The sequence below is a fragment of the Phocoena sinus genome, chromosome 14, assembly GCF_008692025.1.
Source record: "Phocoena sinus isolate mPhoSin1 chromosome 14, mPhoSin1.pri, whole genome shotgun sequence".
Taxonomy (NCBI): Eukaryota; Metazoa; Chordata; class Mammalia; order Artiodactyla; family Phocoenidae; genus Phocoena; species Phocoena sinus.
The window spans coordinates 73,114,722-73,131,884 of NC_045776.1; the positions used below are offsets into that span (position 1 = coordinate 73,114,722).

At 46.2% G+C, this 17,163-nt stretch overlaps 1 protein-coding gene across 1 annotated transcript; it reads right to left on the reverse strand.

The window, feature by feature from the left end:
- Positions 1-234: 234 nt before the first annotated feature.
- On the reverse strand, positions 235-2,168 carry LOC116738753 (cytochrome c oxidase subunit 6A1, mitochondrial). Its single transcript, XM_032602444.1, has 3 exons — positions 2,016-2,168; positions 1,728-1,870; positions 235-525 (listed from the first exon to the last, which is right to left on the reverse strand). The coding sequence occupies exons 1-3, from the start codon at positions 2,113-2,115 to the stop codon at positions 442-444; spliced, it is 327 nt and encodes a 108-aa protein (XP_032458335.1). The 5' UTR covers positions 2,116-2,168; the 3' UTR covers positions 235-441.
- Positions 2,169-17,163: the final 14,995 nt, after the last annotated feature.

Consider the following 17,163-nt stretch of genomic DNA (forward strand, 5'->3'; position numbering starts at 1 on the left):
CACCTGAAGTCTGCCAGGACCCAGTTTTGACCCTTAATTAGCTTGACTTGTGGTATCTGCTTTACCCACCCCAGGCACAAGAAACCAATGCCAGGTCTGTTACAAACATTGTTATTTGGAGGCCTGAATTGGACCTGAAACTCCGTAAACAGCAGCCGCAGACCTTCACTGCAGAAATAGAAATAACATCAACGTTAATTTCTGAGGGAAAAACACCACCAAAGAATGCAACTCTCAGCTCATGACTAAATTATTTATTTAAGCCATCTCCTGCCATAAGCAAAGGGACGGAAGATCAGTATAATGGTCATCAAGTATAATGGTCATCACTGGATACAAGAAGGTGAGCTTAAGGTCTCGAACACTTTTCTGGTCCATGTGTGCAGAGTAATGGTCCAAACCAGTGCTGTGGTCCCCACTGGGTAATGGCCCAGGTTCTCTTTATTCGTCTTCATAGCCAGTTGGAAGCGGATTCACGTGAGGGTTATGGAATAGGGTATGATTACCATCTCCCCAGGGAAAGGGCTGTGGAGTGAAGATGTCAATTAAGCAATTCCAGAAAATAGTTCAGAAACAACACTACCATGAACTGCCTAAAGTAAGGTGAGTAACAGATAATACATAAAAACAAAATGGAAATTAGTCCTTTAACTACTGGCATATTTCAGCCCTCCCATAATTTAAGGGAGCTCTTATAAATTCCAGGGGAGCCCGTAAAGTAGACAGTATGAAAAGCAAGCTCAAGTTCGTTACTCAAAAGCCTCTCGCTGGTAACTGTACATCAGTGCTGTGTTTCTGAAAGTGCAATCCTCCCACCACGTGCATCAAAGTGGTAGAGGTGGGTATGGGGGCAGAGATGCTTACTTAAATGCAGATTTCTGAACCTGAAACAAATCTCTGGATTGGAAACTGCAACATACCCTCAGTTATTTTGCATGCTACTTTCGAAAAGCATTGCTCTAGGGCAGTGATTTCCAGCCCAGGATGATTCTGCCCCTGTGGGGACGTAAGCCAGTATATGGAGACATCTTGGGGAGAGAAGCGTATACTACTAGCACCTAGTGGTTAGAGGTCAAAGATGCTGCTAAACATCCTATAACTCACAGGACAGCCCCTCCTCACCCCAAAGAGAATTATCCAGCCCCCAATGTCAATAGTACTGAGGTTAAGAAACCTTACTGCACGGCTTCTAATTCTATTGTACAAGGGTGGGAGTGGCACTCAGACTCAAAAATTCTTTCTGGATCTAAGGATCCTGCTTAATTTTCCAGTCCTACCTGGGCTAAGTGAGGTAATAATTTTATAATATATCTGCATCAATAGCCAAAGGATGACATAGTTGGGATGATAACTAGCACAAAGGTGAACAGAAGCTGTCAATCTCTTCATTATGCAGCTAGTAGCTTCCAGATGCCCAGGTTTTAGAAAGGTGAACCGCCTTCCGACTTCGCCAGTCTAAGGGAGTTTCCCAAATCTCCAGGTTTTGTACCACCGACAACTGTTTCAGAACAGTATCAGAAGGCAAAAGGTGGGATGACTCAGAGAAAGGAAAACTGAAGGCCACTTATTGTACGACCTTGAAGAAGAAAGTGAGATATGACCGGAGAAAATAAAGTGAGAAAATTAAATGAGAAACTACACGCACGGCACCCACGCTTTTAGAGAATGAAGAACTTGGCATGTGGAATGAAAAGCGAAGAGACACTCGAACAGACTACAAGGGGTACCTTGGACCTGATGCGGAGATGGGGGTAGGCGATGAACTCGGGTCTCTCCTCCTCTCCGTGGCGCGACTTCAGGAACACGTTCAGCATGCTCACTCCCACCCCGGGAAGCGCCACTAAGTAGGTGAGGGACTTCCACATGCGAGCTGCAGAGGGGGCACGACGCTCAGGCCTGGCGGTAATACGCCCGGGTCTCCTCTCCCTCCCCCAACGCCTCAAGCCAAGGTCACAGTCCCGCCGCTCTTCTCTCCAGTGGGGCCGAGGCCCGCCCTGCGCACCCAGTCTCAGTACCTGAGCCCTCCTCGCCGTGGGCGCCACTCGACATAGGCCGGCTCAGCAGCCGGGAACGACCTAGCAGCCCAGAAACCCTGGGTACAGCTGCCGTCGCCATCTTCGACTAGAACGGCCGCAGCGCCGGAAGCGGAAACAGAAAAGTTGGCTGTGGGGGCGGGGCCAGAACCTCAAAAGGAAGTTCCTATTGGGCGGCGCCTTTTAACCCGAGGAGCCTGCGCACTGTCCTCCCGGCGCGCAGAATCCTAGCCTGAAACCTCGGGGCCGCAGAGCTAGAGGGAGCATGCGCTCTGCACTCCTGCGTGCACTCCCTGCTCCCTAAGGTCAGCACCCTGGTGAGGTTAAGCGCAAAAGAAAGGTTTGTGGAGGACACCCTGGCATCCGGGGTCGCTCCCTTCGTTGAAGTCCGTACACAGCAACAGGAGGTTCCGAGGACAAACCACTCTGTCTAAAATGCCATTTCCCCTCCTCCCTATCCTTTGACTCTACGCTATTTTTTTCATGGCACCAGGGCATAATAATTGTCATCATCATTATTACAATATTTTGTCGGCATCACAGAGTTTATGTTCTATCAGGGGAGTCAAAAGATTTTGCCACTGCAGCATCCCCAGACTCTGGAATCGTACCTGGCAAGTAACAGGTGCTCTACACAAATTTGTTGAATGAATGAATAGCAACGGGAAACAATTGGCATCTGTTATATTTTATCTCTACAATTCTTTCCCACCCCTCCTGTCATTTTTCTTCCTTCTACTCATCTAAAAACAGTTTTAAAAATAAGAGTTAAAAAATAGATACATAAGATAAAATGAAAGTAAACTTTTTGACCATAGGTTCCTTTAAGGATATAATGAAAGCTATGAATCCTTTCCTCACAAAAAATGCAGCTGCTCCTAAGCACACACAGTTTAAGCACACAATGTTGGGGGAAGAAGGTACTATAAAGTACATCCGGACACCCCCTAAGAGTCCTGTGCCCCAGGTTAAGAACCTCTACTTAGAGGAATAAACAGGGACTCTGGCGTGGTAAGACTGGATTCACATTTTGTTTGCATCCCTCACAGCCTGTATGACCTTGAGCAAGTTAGATAAAACGAATGCTTTAAGGTCCTGCAGTTTCATGAAAACAAAAATTTAGGATCACATTACTAGAGCTTCACAATCTGATCTTTCTTTCTCTGAGTAGCCTGGGTTTTTGCATGTTATGGTGAAATTAGGATTGTCAAATCCCTAGGCATCCTCAAACACAGCCAGAGGGGCTGTGAAGCCCCACAGTGTAGCCATGGAAAGGGTCCAAGCTCAAGGATCAGGAAATCCTGGGTTCAAATCTGGTCTGCCCCCAACTGTTCCTCTTCTCTAAAATGGGAATGTAATATGCACTTATTCATCCCTTTATCTGACAAACAATAATTTAAGACACAGCCCCACCTGGGGAAGTTACTCACCCTCTATCCATAATAAGATGGTTCATTTAATAAATATTAACTACGGTGACTACTATGTGCCAGGTGTACACAGTAGTGTGCAAGAGCTATAAGATCTCTCTCATGCAATTTACAATTCAGTGTTAAGAGACAGGATTAAGTGAAAAATGCCCAATGCCTAGGATATGTTAAAAATTCAACAAATGTTTATTGTCTCATAGGACTTTCATACATCTTGCAGGGTGGTAGTGCTAGGTAAAGATTCTGTCTGTCGTATGCTTGGCCCACAGTACATTCTCAGGCATGCCTATGATGTTATTGCCAGGTATGCTCAGCATTTGCAAAGCTTTGGGTGACTGAGTTTAGACAGCCCAGGAAACCAAAATCATCAATACAACAAATAGCTAATATTTACTAAGCACTTATTTCATGCCCTCATCTCTGCTAAACACTTTACATAAATTGTCTTCTCCACCTCAGTAAATGGGCACTCCATTCCTCAAGTTTAACACCTTGGAATCACCTTTGATCTCTCTCTCTCTTTCTCTCTCTCTCACACACACACACACACACACGCACACGCACGCACACACACACACACACACACACACAATTTTCTATCCAGAATCTGACAGCTACTTACCACCTACTGCTACGAATTTAATCAAAGGTGTTATCTCTCACCTGGGCAATTGCAACAGCTTCCTAACTGGTCTCCCTGCTACCTGGCCCTTCTACAGCCTATTCTTATGTGGCAGCCAGGGGAAAACCTGTCAGATCATCTTCTTCCTCTGCTCAAAATCCTCAGTGGTTCCCATCTCAGAGTAAATGCCAAAGTCCTGACAGTGGGCTGCCAGGTCCTACACACCTTGCCCCCAGCCACCTCTCTGACATCATGTAGTCTACCTGCTCCCTTGCCCACTTCACTCCAGCTACATTGGCCTTCTTGCCTTTCCTTGAACATGCCAGGCATGCCCCTGCCTCAGGACCTTTGCACATGCTCATATCTCTGTCTAGAAGAGTTCCCCCCCGACCCCGTAGCCACATGAATTCTTCCTTATTTCACTCAGGACTCTGCTTAGAAGCCATCTCTTATCAGAAAGGCCTTCCCAGACCACCCTGAAGTGAAATAGCTCCTCCCCGCCCTGACACTCTATCCTCCTTACTGCGCCTTATCTATCTTTGTGGCACTTGCCACCATCTGCTGTATTAAATATTTATTGGTTTATTGTCTGCCTTTCCTCACCACATACCATGGGGGCAGGGACTATATTTTGTTCGCTGGTGTGACCACTTGGCACATGATAGGACCTCACTGAATATACATTAATCCCAACCATGATCCTGTGAGCTAGATACTATTCTCCCCATTTTTTTTTTTTTTTTATAAATTTATTTATTTATTTTTGGCTGTGTTGGGTCTTCGTTTCTGTGCGAGGGCTTTCTCCAATTGCGGCGAGTGGGGGCCACTCTTCATGGCGGTGCGCGGGCCTCTCACTGTCGCGGCCTCTCTTGTTGAGGAGCACAGGCTCCAGATGCGCAGGCTCAGTAGTTGTGGCTCACGGGCCTAGTTGCTCCGCGGCATGTGGGATCTTCCCAGACCAGGGCTCGAACCCGTGTCCCCTGCATCAGCAGGCAGATTCTCAACCACTGCGCCACCAGGGAAGCCCTCTCCCCATTTTTCAGATAAGGAAACTGAGACTCAAAGTTGTGAAGGAAATTGCCCAAGATCACAAAGCATTAGGCAAGTTGTGGACTCAGGCAGTGTGGGACTCAAGCCAGTTCTTTTAACCTCAAAGCCATACAGACTTTGCTTTAAGTAGAATGACACCAACTCCGAGAGGTCACCCTGTCAAGCTCATGCTAATCTGATGCTCTGAATAAGGATTAGCAAGAAAAAAAAAAAGAGCTAATAATTTCTGACTTCAGTAGGTTTGGAAAGAAAAATATTTCAAGTCATGGGGCCCTTGAGAATGGATGGAACCATCAAATGTGTTTTCAAGGTGCTGAGCTGGCAGTTCCCAGCTTGTGCGTCCTCTCACAGTGAACCCCAGGGCATCTGGCTTCTCTGTGCAGGGAGTCTCCCCAAGGCCATGGCCAGCCAGGCCTGGATTTGACGTCATCTTCTCTGGCAGCTGGTGATGTTTACACTCATGTTGAAGCCACTAAGGTCTCTGGTGCTCTGTTTCCTTGAAACAGGGAGCTGGCAGGCATGCACCTCAATATTGGGGCCAGCTGCTGATGCGGGGATTGGAGGGAGACTGGGGGAGGCTGCCTAGCCAAGGACAGGGCTTGCTTAGGGGAAAGCTTATCTGGGACATTCTGCCTGCTACTTCTACTGTGGTTTCTCCCAGCTAAGAGTTGATCCAGTTCCTGGACCAATAAATATTTGTCTGCCAAGAGACTAACCCCAGGTCTCAATTAAGTGCTCAATTATCGTTCGTTATTATTTTTGCCATGATCAGGGGAGGGGTACAGGTTCTATGGAGGCAGAGCAGAGGGGTATGTGGCCTGCGCTATGCAGAAGGCACCGAAGCTGTTTTCCAAGCACGCTAGAGGGGTGCTATGACCACCACTTCCATCATCTGAATAACTTGTCTGAGATGCTTAGCATCATTAATTCATTTAATTAGGGTCTCAACTGTGTCCTTGGACTGGGGCAACAGCAGCGACCTCCCAGTCTAGAGGGAGAGACTGACAAGTAAACAGTTACTACAACCAGTGTGATGAGTTCTACAATGGGGGGCAGTACAGCATGAACCTTGGTATCAGGTTCAAGTCTCAGGTCAGCTACTTAGCTACATAATCATGGGCAAGTCAAGTGACCTCTTAGAGTCTCACTTGTGAATTGGAGTTATTACAAGGACTTAACAGGATAATAGTTATTAGCTAATAGTTATTAAGCATTTACCATGTACTGGGCCCTTCACATGCATTAGTGTAGTCATTACAGCACTCCTATGGGACAGCTACTGTTCTTATCCCCGTTTCACAGATGAGGAAACTGAGGCACGAAGAGAGGTGAAGTCATTTGCCTAAGTTTCACACCCTCTAAGTGATTGAGCTGGGATTCAAATCCAAGAAGTCTGGCCTCAAAGTTTGCACGTTTAATCACTCTGTGATACTGCTTCAATAACTCAAGTGACCAAGCAAAGGAAATTACAAACAAGACGAAAAGACAACCCTCAGAATGGGAGGAAATATTTGCAAATGAATCAACGGACAAAGGATTAATCTCCGAAATATATAAACAGCTCATGCAGCTCAATATTAAAAAAGAAACAACCCAATCAAAAAAGGGCAGAAGACCTAAATAGACATTTCTCCAAAGAAGACATACAGATGGCCAAGGGACACATGAAAAGCTGCTCAACATCACTAATTATTAGAGAAATGCAAATCAAAACTACAATGAGGTATCACCTCACACCAGTTAGAATGGGCATCATCAGAAAATCTACAAACAACAAATGCTGGAGAGGGTGCGAAGAAAAGGATCCTCTTGCACTGTTGGTGGGAATGCAAATTGATACAGCCACTATGGAGAACAGTATGGAGGTTCCTTAAAAAACTAAAAATAGAATTACCATATGACCCAGCAATCCCACTACTGGGCATATACCCAGAGAAAACCATAATTCAAAAAGACACATGCAGGGGCTTCCCTGGTGGTGCAGTGGTTGAGAGTCCGCCTGCCGATGCAGGGGACACGGGTTCGTGCCCCGGTCCAGGAAGATCCCACATGCCACGGAGCCCGTGAGCCATGGCCGCTGAGCCTGCGCGTCCGGAGCCTGTGATCCGCGACAGGAGAGGCCACGACAGTGAGAGGCCCGCGTACCGCAACAAAAAAAGACACATGCGGGAGATTGGGATTGACATATATACACTAATATGTATAAAATGGATAATTAATAAGAACCTGCTATATAAAATTCAAAAAAAAAAGACACTTGCACCCCAATGTTCATTGCAGTACCCCTTACAATAGCCAGGTCATGGAAGCAACCTAAATGCCCATCGACAGACGACTGGATAAAGAAGATGTGGTACATATATACAATGGAATATTACTCAGCCATAAAAAAGAAAGAAATTGGGTCATTTGTAGAGACGTGGTTGGATCTAGAGACTGTCATACAGAGTGAAGTAAGTCAGAAAAACAAATATCGTATGTTAATGCATATACGTGGAACCTAGAAAAATGGTACAGGTGAGCCGGTTTGCAGAGCAGAAATAGAGACACAGATGTAGAGAACAAACATATGGACACCAAGGGGGGAAAGTGGTGGGGGTGGGGGGATGAATTGGGAGACTGGGATTGACATGTATACACTGATGTGTATAAAATAGATAACTAATAAGAACCTGCTGTATAAAAAGATAAATTGAATAAAATTCAAAAAAGAAAACAAACTCAAGTGACTTTAGCACGGTGCCTGGCACAAAGTGAGTGCTCAATAATTTTTTGTTAACTATTATTATTGCCATGATTAGGGGAGGGTGAACAAGGTGTATGGAAGCAGAGCAGAAGGGCATTTGTCCTGGATTAGGGAAGGGCAGTCAGGGAAGGCTTCTTGTAGGACATGACATCTAAGTCATGCCACCATCCCCCCAATTAAATATGAGTGAGTCAAGGACAAGTTTTGGTTGGAAGGGAGATGGGAGAGTTTTCCAGGCAGACATCACCGCAGAGAAAAGATACGGGTACTGTATCCAGAATTCCAAATGGTGCCTTAATGTTGGAGGTGTGGAGGGAGAGAAGGAGCAAGAACTTAGAGTCCTGCAGACATAGAGAATGGACTTGAGGACATGGGGAGGGGAAAGGGTAAGCTGGGATGAAGTGAGAGAGTGGCATGGACTTATATATACTACCAGATGTAAAATAGATAGCTAGTGGGAAGCAGCCGAGTAGCACAGGGAGATCAGCTCAGTGCTTTGTGACCACCTAGAGGGGTGAGATAGGGAGGGTGGGAGGGAGATGTAAGAGGGAAGAGATATGGGGATATAGGTATGTGTATCGCTGATTCACTTTGTTATACAGCAGAGACTAACACACCATTGTAAAGCAATTATACTCCAATAAAGATGTTAAAAAATAAAGAAAGAACTTAGAGCCCTACAGTCCTACAGGCTATGATGAGTTAGGATTTTATCCAAAGGGTACTAAGAAGACTTGCTTTTAAGCTAGGAGAGAGGTGATCAGCTTTGCACCTGAGACTTTGTACAGGCTGACCTCTCCTGTCTGGAAATGCCCTTCCCACCCTGTTGTGCATCTCTGTCTGCACGCACCCCACTCAGTTCTCACCTCCTACAGGCAGCCTTTCTTGGTTACACCGTGCCCCTGGCCTCTGGGACCCCAATAAGGTTTAAGTTCACTACACTGTGTTTGAAAACTATTCCTTCTCCTCATTTCCACTCTGAGCTCCAGGAGAGCTCCCCTCCCCTCACCCTTTTCTAAGATTCCTCTGAATTCCCATACAGCCTGGCACAGAGCAGTCATAACAAAATGGTTAAAAACTCAGTTTCTCAGTCAAAGCTGGATTTTTAAAAAATATTTATTTATTTATTTATTTGGTTGCACTAGGTCTTTAGTTGCAGCAGGCGGGCTCCTTAGTTGTGGCATTTGAACTCAGTTGAGTCATGCATGTAGGATCTAGTTCCCTGACAGGGATCAAACTGGGGACCCCTGCATTGAGAGCACAGAGTCTTAATCACTGCACCACCAGGGAAGTCCCTCAAAGCTGAATTAAAATCCTGGCTCTGCTACTTTTGCTGGACAAATCACTTCACCTTTCTGTGCCTCAGTTTCTTCATCTGCAGAATGGGGAAAATCATAGTACGTACCCACCTAATAAGATTGTTGGAAGGACTGAATGTGATGATATGTGTAAAAACACTTAGCATCTTGCTCAACAAATAGAAGCAATTTGTATTGTATTATTATTAATCATCTGCTGTTACATTAAGCTAAAAACAGTACCAGTGTATGGTCTGTGAAATATATGTCAATAAAGCTGTTAAACACAACAAAGCAGGCTACGAAATATGATGAAACGTATATTTCCATTTTGGTAAAGTGCATGGAAAAATGCTGTAAGGGTTATACTTACGTGTTAAGAGAAGTATGTCTGGGTTTTAATTTTCTTTTAAAAATTTCTACAATGAATATTTATTTCTTGTGCTATAAAAACAAAGGCTTTCACCAAAAAGCAGACTGTGAAGTTGATACCAGAACTTGTGTTGTTGGTATTCTTCTCATTAGACTGTAAGCCCCATGAGGGCAGGGACCCCTTCTGCCTGGCGCAGGAAAGGCCCTGAGTAATTGACAGAAGGGTGACTGGATGATTGGGGGCTTCTCTGGTACCCTCACCTGCAGTACCGCACTCTCCCTGTGGGTGGCAGGCTCCGCATGTGTGGGCGCCGCCCACGAGTCTGGCCACAGAGGAGTCGCGCCAGCGACCATCAACGTGGCTGTCTTGAAGGAGCGAGAGAGGTGGAACGTGAGAGAGAGGTAGAGGGAGCTCGGGCTCAGGGACTCCTTCTTAAGGCCTTGCCTCTGAAACGTCTCCTGAATCTTCCCCGGATTGGAACAAGAAAACTTCACTTTCTAGAGAATGTCCCCTCACTCCACCTCACCCCACCCCACACTGGGGGGCAGAGAGGAGAGACTGAAAGGCTCCTGGGGCCTGGGAGACAGAGGAGGAGAGAGAGAGGCCATCCTGAAAATCTTCATCTTCACAACTCATAACTCACAGGGTGCTGCTCTTGGCAGTTGACTAATTGCCCCTATCCAGTAACTCTTTGATCTTAGAAGGGAGCTGTGCTAGCGTCCCATTTTGCAGACGAAGGTCATTGTGGCTTAGAGAGGTAGCTCAGAGAGGCAGACCTCAGCTGAGTCTGATTCCAAATCCCTTCCCTTGACTCTGCCTCCTCCCCAACTCCCCCCGCCCTCCCCCACCGTGTGTCAAGCTGAGACATCCTTGGAGGGGGTGTGTACCCATCTAAGTTACCATTATTAATTGTTAATACTAACAGCATTTGTTTAGCCTAGCCTTCCTGTGGTACTGGCACTTGACATATATTATCTCATTTAATCCTTCCAACAACACTTTGAAGTAAGAACTACTATTATCCCCATTTTACAGATGAGAAAACTGAGCCTCAGAAATGCAAATATTGACAAATTTGGAGACAAGTTTGACAGAGCCAGGATTCAAATGCATGCCTGTCTAACCCCAAAGTCTGCTTTTTACCAGTACGTTTTTCCTTCATAATTATTTTAAGTATTAAAGTATCGAATACATACATCTATATGGTACAAATTATAAAATAATAATAAAGAATAAAGAATGAAAAGCCTCCCCATCCCTGTTCTCCAACCACCCAGTTTTACTCCAAAGAAAGTTACTATACTAGAGATTTCTGATGATCCTTCTAGAGATATTCGGTACGTAGATGAACACCTGTTTTACTGCCTCTCACACACTGATCAGTGACTTTCTAAACTATAAGAAGGACCAAGTCCTCTTCTAGAACGCGGTGTAATTTCTCTTCACTGACTCCTTGGATTGGCATGCAGGGCCTCCCAGGGGCACCTCCACCCACTTTATGCATCAGCCACATAGGTCTTCTCCAAGCTCCGCATCATGTTGCCACCTTCCCAGCCTCCTTGCCTCCAGCCTCCTTCCAACTGCTTCATTTATTGTGATCTCTTTCCCTTTGAGGCTCCCCAGCCAGAACTTATCCCCCCTCCCTCTCTGCCCCCAGAGGCACTGTTAGCCCCTCTCTTTTAGCACATTTCACTGTACCATGTGTGATGGTGGTTGTCTCCATGGCTGACTCTCCTACTGGATCATTAATTTTAGGTGTCCCTTTTCATTGGGTAGGTGGCCTTATAATGGCGCCACCATCCACACAGTCCCCAAGCTAACAAACTAGGAGTCGATCTTTCTCATTGTCTTCTCTTTCATTTTCACAGTCAATCACCAAGTGGATTTTACTTTGGAAATGTCTGTCTAATGTTCTCCATCCCTGTTTCGTCATGGCCACTCTTCTCTCTCCTCTGGACTATTGCATTAGCCTGAGTGTTGGTCCATCTCCTTATAGCTTCACCGCCTTCAATCTTTTCTCCACAGGGCAGCTATGGTGATTCTTCTAAAGGGCAAGTCTGACTAGACCTCTCCTCTCTGCAACCCTTCAGTGGCTTCCTGTTCCCTGAGGTTAAAACCCAGCACCTCACTCTGACCTTCAAGGTCCTGAAGGATATACAGTCACTGCCTATTGCTACCATTTTCACTAAGGACACCTCAGTCATCCTCTGAGCTAATCTTTTTGTTTCTGAAATATGCCAAGTCCCTTCCAACCTCAGGGCCTTTGCTCATGCTGTTCCCTCTGCCAGGAATGCTCTTCCCACTCCTCATCTCACTAAATTCTAAGTAGCTGGGGAGCTTCATGAGAGCAGGGACCTTGTCAACCTTGCTTACTCCTGTATCCCAACACCAAACCCAGTGCCTGACACAAACCAGGTGCTTAATTTTTTTTTTAATGAAATGATTCTGCTTTATAAATTTTTGACACAATTTTCGGTCTCTACCATGCAATATAACATCATGTCTCCTGTGTTTTTTGGGGGTTATTTTTGGCCGCGTGGCTCGGCCTGTGGGATTTGAGTTCCTTGACCAGAGATCAAACCCGCGCCCCCTGCATTGGAAGCGTGGAGTCGCAACCACTGGACCACCAGGGAAGTCCATGTCTTCTGTGTTTATCTAACAATTTCGTGTGCCCCACAGCTACATCCTAAACTGCACCCAGACAGTCACCCACTGTCTGCATTTCCCATGCCAAGCTGCACAGTAATAAATACTAATTGTTCTAAAATTTTTTTCACGTTCCAGATTTTTATTATTTTTACTATTATTAATTTTTAAAACATCTTTATTGCAGTATAATTGCATTATTATTAATTTTTTGGCCGCGTGGCATGTGGGATCTTAGTTCCCTGATCAGGGATTGAACCCATGCTACCTGCAGTGGAAACACAGAGTCCTAATAACTGGACTACCAGGGAATTCACTGAAGATTTTTATTATTATTTTGCTGCTGTTGTTCCTCTTCTGTTGACAAAATGCCAACTGTAAAAACTTCAGACAGAAATAAATTAGAAGGTAAGAGTTCCCCATCGGCCCATCCTTTAGAACCATTGCTGATTTAAATGGCACCTATAACCTTGTTTCCATTTGTAGACTTTGCAGGGGAGGAAGACAAGGCTCGCCTGCCTGCCTGTGAGGATACAGTTTCTTTTCTTATTTTGTAGCCTACACCCCACCCCATAGTTATGCACACAGCATTGACCCCAACATTACACATTTTCTGTGAAGTTGGCAGTCATTGGCACCAATGACTCTGATGGAGAGGAGGTCTATTTAAACCTCACCAGGGATGGAGGCCCATTCTCAGGCTTACATCAGATGCCAGGTTTACATCAGACTCTAGGTCTCCTTTCAAGTTTGTAAACATTGAATGAACTTGAACACTGCTGGAAAAAATAAAATTCCTGGGTCAAACTGAACCCAGGTTCAAATCTCGCTGCCAGCACTTCCTGTGTGCCCTTGGGCAAGTCATTTGCTTTCTCTGAGCCTCCTTTCTTCAGCTGGAAGATGACAACAAAAAGAATAGGATCACACTCCAGCTGTATTGGCTTTCTTTTTCCTTGAATAAGCCAACCTCATTCCCACCTCAGGGCCTTTGCAAGTGCTGTGCCCCTTACCTGGAACCCTCTTCTCCCAACTTGTCATGTGATATGCCTCCCCTTAAATATCAGCCTTCTTGGAGAGGCCTTCCCTGGTCACTCTTTCTAAAAGAGCTCCTCTTTCTTTATAGCCACTGTCATTTCTTTTATAGCACAAATCATAATCTGTGCTTTTGTTTCTTATTAATTACCAACTTTTTAAAAAATTAATTTATTTTATTTATTTATTTTTGGCTGCTTTGGGTCTTCGTTGCTGCGCACAGGCTTTCTCTAGTTGCAGGACCGGGGACTACTCTTTATTGTGGTGCGAGGGCCTCTCCTTGCGGTGGCTTCTCTTGTTGTGGAGCACGGGCGCTAGTAGTTGTGGCATGCAGGCTCAGAGTTGTGGCTCACAGGCACTAGAGGGCAGGCTCAGTAGTTGTGGTGCACGGGCTTAGTTGCTCCACGGCATGTGGGATCTTCCCGGACCAGGGCTCGAACCCGTGTGGCCTGCATTGGCAGGCAGATTCTTAACCACTGCACCACCAGGGAAGTCCCTACGCAACATTTTCTGAGGTCCTGCTGTGTGCCAGGCACTCTTCTAAGCATTTCATAGGAAAATTCTTTCCATTCTCAAAATAACACTTTGGAGATAGTAAGTACTGTTAGTAGTCTCCTTTGCCAGAGGAGGAAATTGAGGCATCAAAAGGCCAAGTAACATAGTACGAGGACAGGTCATTAGAAAATGGCTGGGAGGAGATTTTTTTTTAATAAATAAATTTACTTATTTATTTATTTTTGGCTGTGTTGAGTCTTCGCTGCTGTGCACGGGCTTTCTCTAGGTGTGGCAAGCGGGGGCTACTCTTCGTTGCGGTGCGCGGGCTTCTCATTGCAGTGGCTTCTCTTGTTGTGGAGCACGGGCTTTAGGCACTCGGGCTTCAGTAGGTGTGGCTCGCAGGCTGTAGAGCACAGACTCAGTAGTTGTGGCCCACGGGCTTATTTGCTCCGCGGCATGTGGGATCTTCCCGGACCAGGGCTCAAACCCGTGTTCCCTGCATTGGCAGGCGGATTCTTAACCACTGCACCATCAGGGAAGTCCTGGGAGAGGATTTGAATCCAGGCTGGCAAGGGCCAGAGTCCTACTATCCACCTAATATGAGTCATCAATGATGTCCAGGAGGGTCATTCCAAGAGGGAAGAGATCCTGTGCTTCTTCTGTAATTGGATGGATCTAAGCAGGTGTTCTCCGGGTCCCATTTCAAAGGAATTCTCCTCCACCATTTACTACTGTGCACTAAGGACTCTAGATGGAAGGACTTAGTTCAAACAAGCAAAGGCTTAGCATTGACAATGGAGGTGAAAACAGCATCCAGATTAGAGGATGATGTGGCTTCCGCCCACTGTTAGTAGGCTGATAAGAGGCCTCTAACGTCCTAGGAGATGACACCTCTGACCAGCCCTGGATCTCTTCCACGCCCATTCTCTTCACTCAAGATGTGATGAAGCAGATGTTTATACCTGGGTGTTGGAAAACAGTCACCTCCTCCGCAGAGTCACCCCTGATTCCCCAGGTTGAGTCAGGCACCTTTTCCACATTCCCAGAGCCCCCTGGGCACATCCTTCTGCTAAGCTGCTGTCACTTTCCATCCCCTCTCCCCTAATTCCCCCCTTCCCCCCTCTGAATTCCCTAAAGACAGAGACTGGCTTCTTCCTTGCTGTGTCTCTTTCCCCTTCCCCTTGGTCTATTCACTCCTACTCACCCTTCAGGTCTCATCTTAAAGGTGCCCTCTTCCAAGAAGCCTTCCCCGGAAACCTCCATACTCCGTAGAGAAAACTTTTCTCTGTGTAACAATTGCTTGGGACTTCCCTGGTGGCGCAGTGGGTAAGAATCCACCTGCCAATGCAGGGGACACGGGTTCGAGCCTTGGTCCAGGAAGATCCTAACTAAACCCGTGCACCACAACTACTGAGCCTGCACTCTAGAGCCCATGAGCCACAACTACTGAAGCCCACCTGCCACAACTACTGAAGCCCGCGCACCTAGAGCCCGTGCTCTGCAACAAGAGAAGCCACAACAATGAGAAGCCTGCGCACCACAATGAAGAGTAGCCCCTGCTTACCACAGCTAGAGAAAGCCCGTGCACAGCAACGAAGACCCAATGCAGCCAATATATAAATAAATTTTAAAAACAAAAAAACAATTGCTTGCTGCTTGTCCAGGTCACCTCACCCTCCATCCAGGAGTTCCCACATCTCAGTGTCTATGAGTCAACCCGGGAAACTTGTCAGATGCAGATTCCCAGCTCTAACCTCAGAGAGTCATTCCAGGGACTGAAGCTGGGCCTGAGAATCTGCCATGGAGCTGCTCACACCCTGAATCTGGTGCTGGGGGTGTCAGAGGAAGGATGCAATAAATGGGGCTGCTTGAGGGGAGGGACCATGATCATTGTGAGGCTCCGTTAGCCAGCCTGTGTCTGGCACATGAATGATTGTTAAATGAATGCTTGAAGGAATGAATGGTTGCCAGCATTATATTGATATGTTCTCCAAATACAGCAACTTGATTTTGGCCTTGAAAGAGTCCCATGGGGCTTATATGTTTATACTCCCCTGGATTGGAGGTGGGAGAGTTGAAAATCTGGTGTCCACAGTGCTGAATTGGAAACCAGGACCCCTACTGCTTGGCCATGCTACCTGAGCAAGTTAATGAGTCCTTCTAAGCCTCAGTTTCTTCACCTACAAAGTAGAGATGATAATGACAATGCCTGCATCATTATTATTCACAGGGCTGTGAAGAGATTAAATGAAGTAACAGTGCCTGGCCCAGAGTCAGCGTCTGAAAACTTCTGAATCCTATTATTATTGCTCTTGTTGTTATCATTACAGCTATTAGCATCACAGCTAAGCGGGACCTCAAATCCTCAGATTCAGGGGTTCCCTACTCAGTGTTCCATGGATCACCCTCTCCTAGGGAATCTGTTGCGGGGGTTCAGGAGAGTGTTCTGTGAACATCTGGAAATGGAGTACAAAATTGTCTACGTTTGCCCATTTTTCTGAGTAGGAGAACCTTAGCCTTTAACCACTTAAAGTTGGGAAACTGAGTCCAGAGAGAGCAGGGGCCTTGCTCCAAGTCTCTCACTTCATTCATTCATTTATTCATTCACTCCTCATTTCTTCAACGAAGCACCAAAGATTTCTTGAGGGCCCACTGTGTGCCAGGATCCAGAGATGAACCAGTCACATCCTAGTCTCTACTCCTTACCTCCCACCGCAAGGCATCTCCTCCTCCCTTTGTAAAGGTTTCGTGCTTTTATTCTGATTCCTTTGCTACCCACGATGCCCTGGTGGGTATTTACTTCATCAAGTAAGTCGAAATTCTTGCCCCAGTTGAATGCCTTGCTGGTAGTTTTACTTGAAGCCTTTACTTCCCTTCTCTGAGCCTCGGTTTCCCAACCTGTAAAAAGGGGGTAACACCCGCTGCCCAGAGTTGTAAGAATTAAGTGAAACAGATTTGGGACTCCCCTGGTGGTCCAGTGGTTAAGACTCCATGCTCACAATGCAGGGGGCCCAGGCTCGATCCCTGGTCAGGGAACTAGATCCCACATGACGCAACTAAAAAAATCCCAATGCTGCAATGAAGATCCCGCACACAGCAATGAAGCTCCCATGTGCAGCAACTAAGAACAGTGCCTGATGCACAGCAGACACCCAATAAACCTTAGGAAGAGTTAATATTATTAGGAACTCACAAGAGGCCTCTCTAATTAGGGTGAAATACGTCTGGGAGAAAAGGGAAAACATGTTAGGGGGTTGAAAATCTTTCTCAGCAGTACAAAATAGCAGTCATTTTGACCTCATTATATCCCTTTGCCCTCCTAATAAACGCGTTGAGGTATTCCCTGCCCATTTCACAGACGTGGAGACTGAGACTTGGTGAGGTGGAACGACAGCTAAGAAGAAGGAGAGCTGGGACTTGACAACATTCATGTGCCTC

Excerpts from the sequence above, each read along its gene's own strand:
- LOC116738753 (XM_032602444.1), bottom strand. The coding sequence starts at position 2,115 with ATGGCGACGGCAGCTGTACCCAGGGTTTCTGGGCTGCTAGGTCGTTCC. Across the intron at positions 1,871-2,015 it reads CCACGGCGAGGAGGGCTCAG|CTCGCATGTGGAAGTCCCTC; the intron begins GTACTGAGACTG and ends CCCCCTCTGCAG. Across the intron at positions 526-1,727 it reads ATCTCCGCATCAGGTCCAAG|CCCTTTCCCTGGGGAGATGG; the intron begins GTACCCCTTGTA and ends TTCACTCCACAG.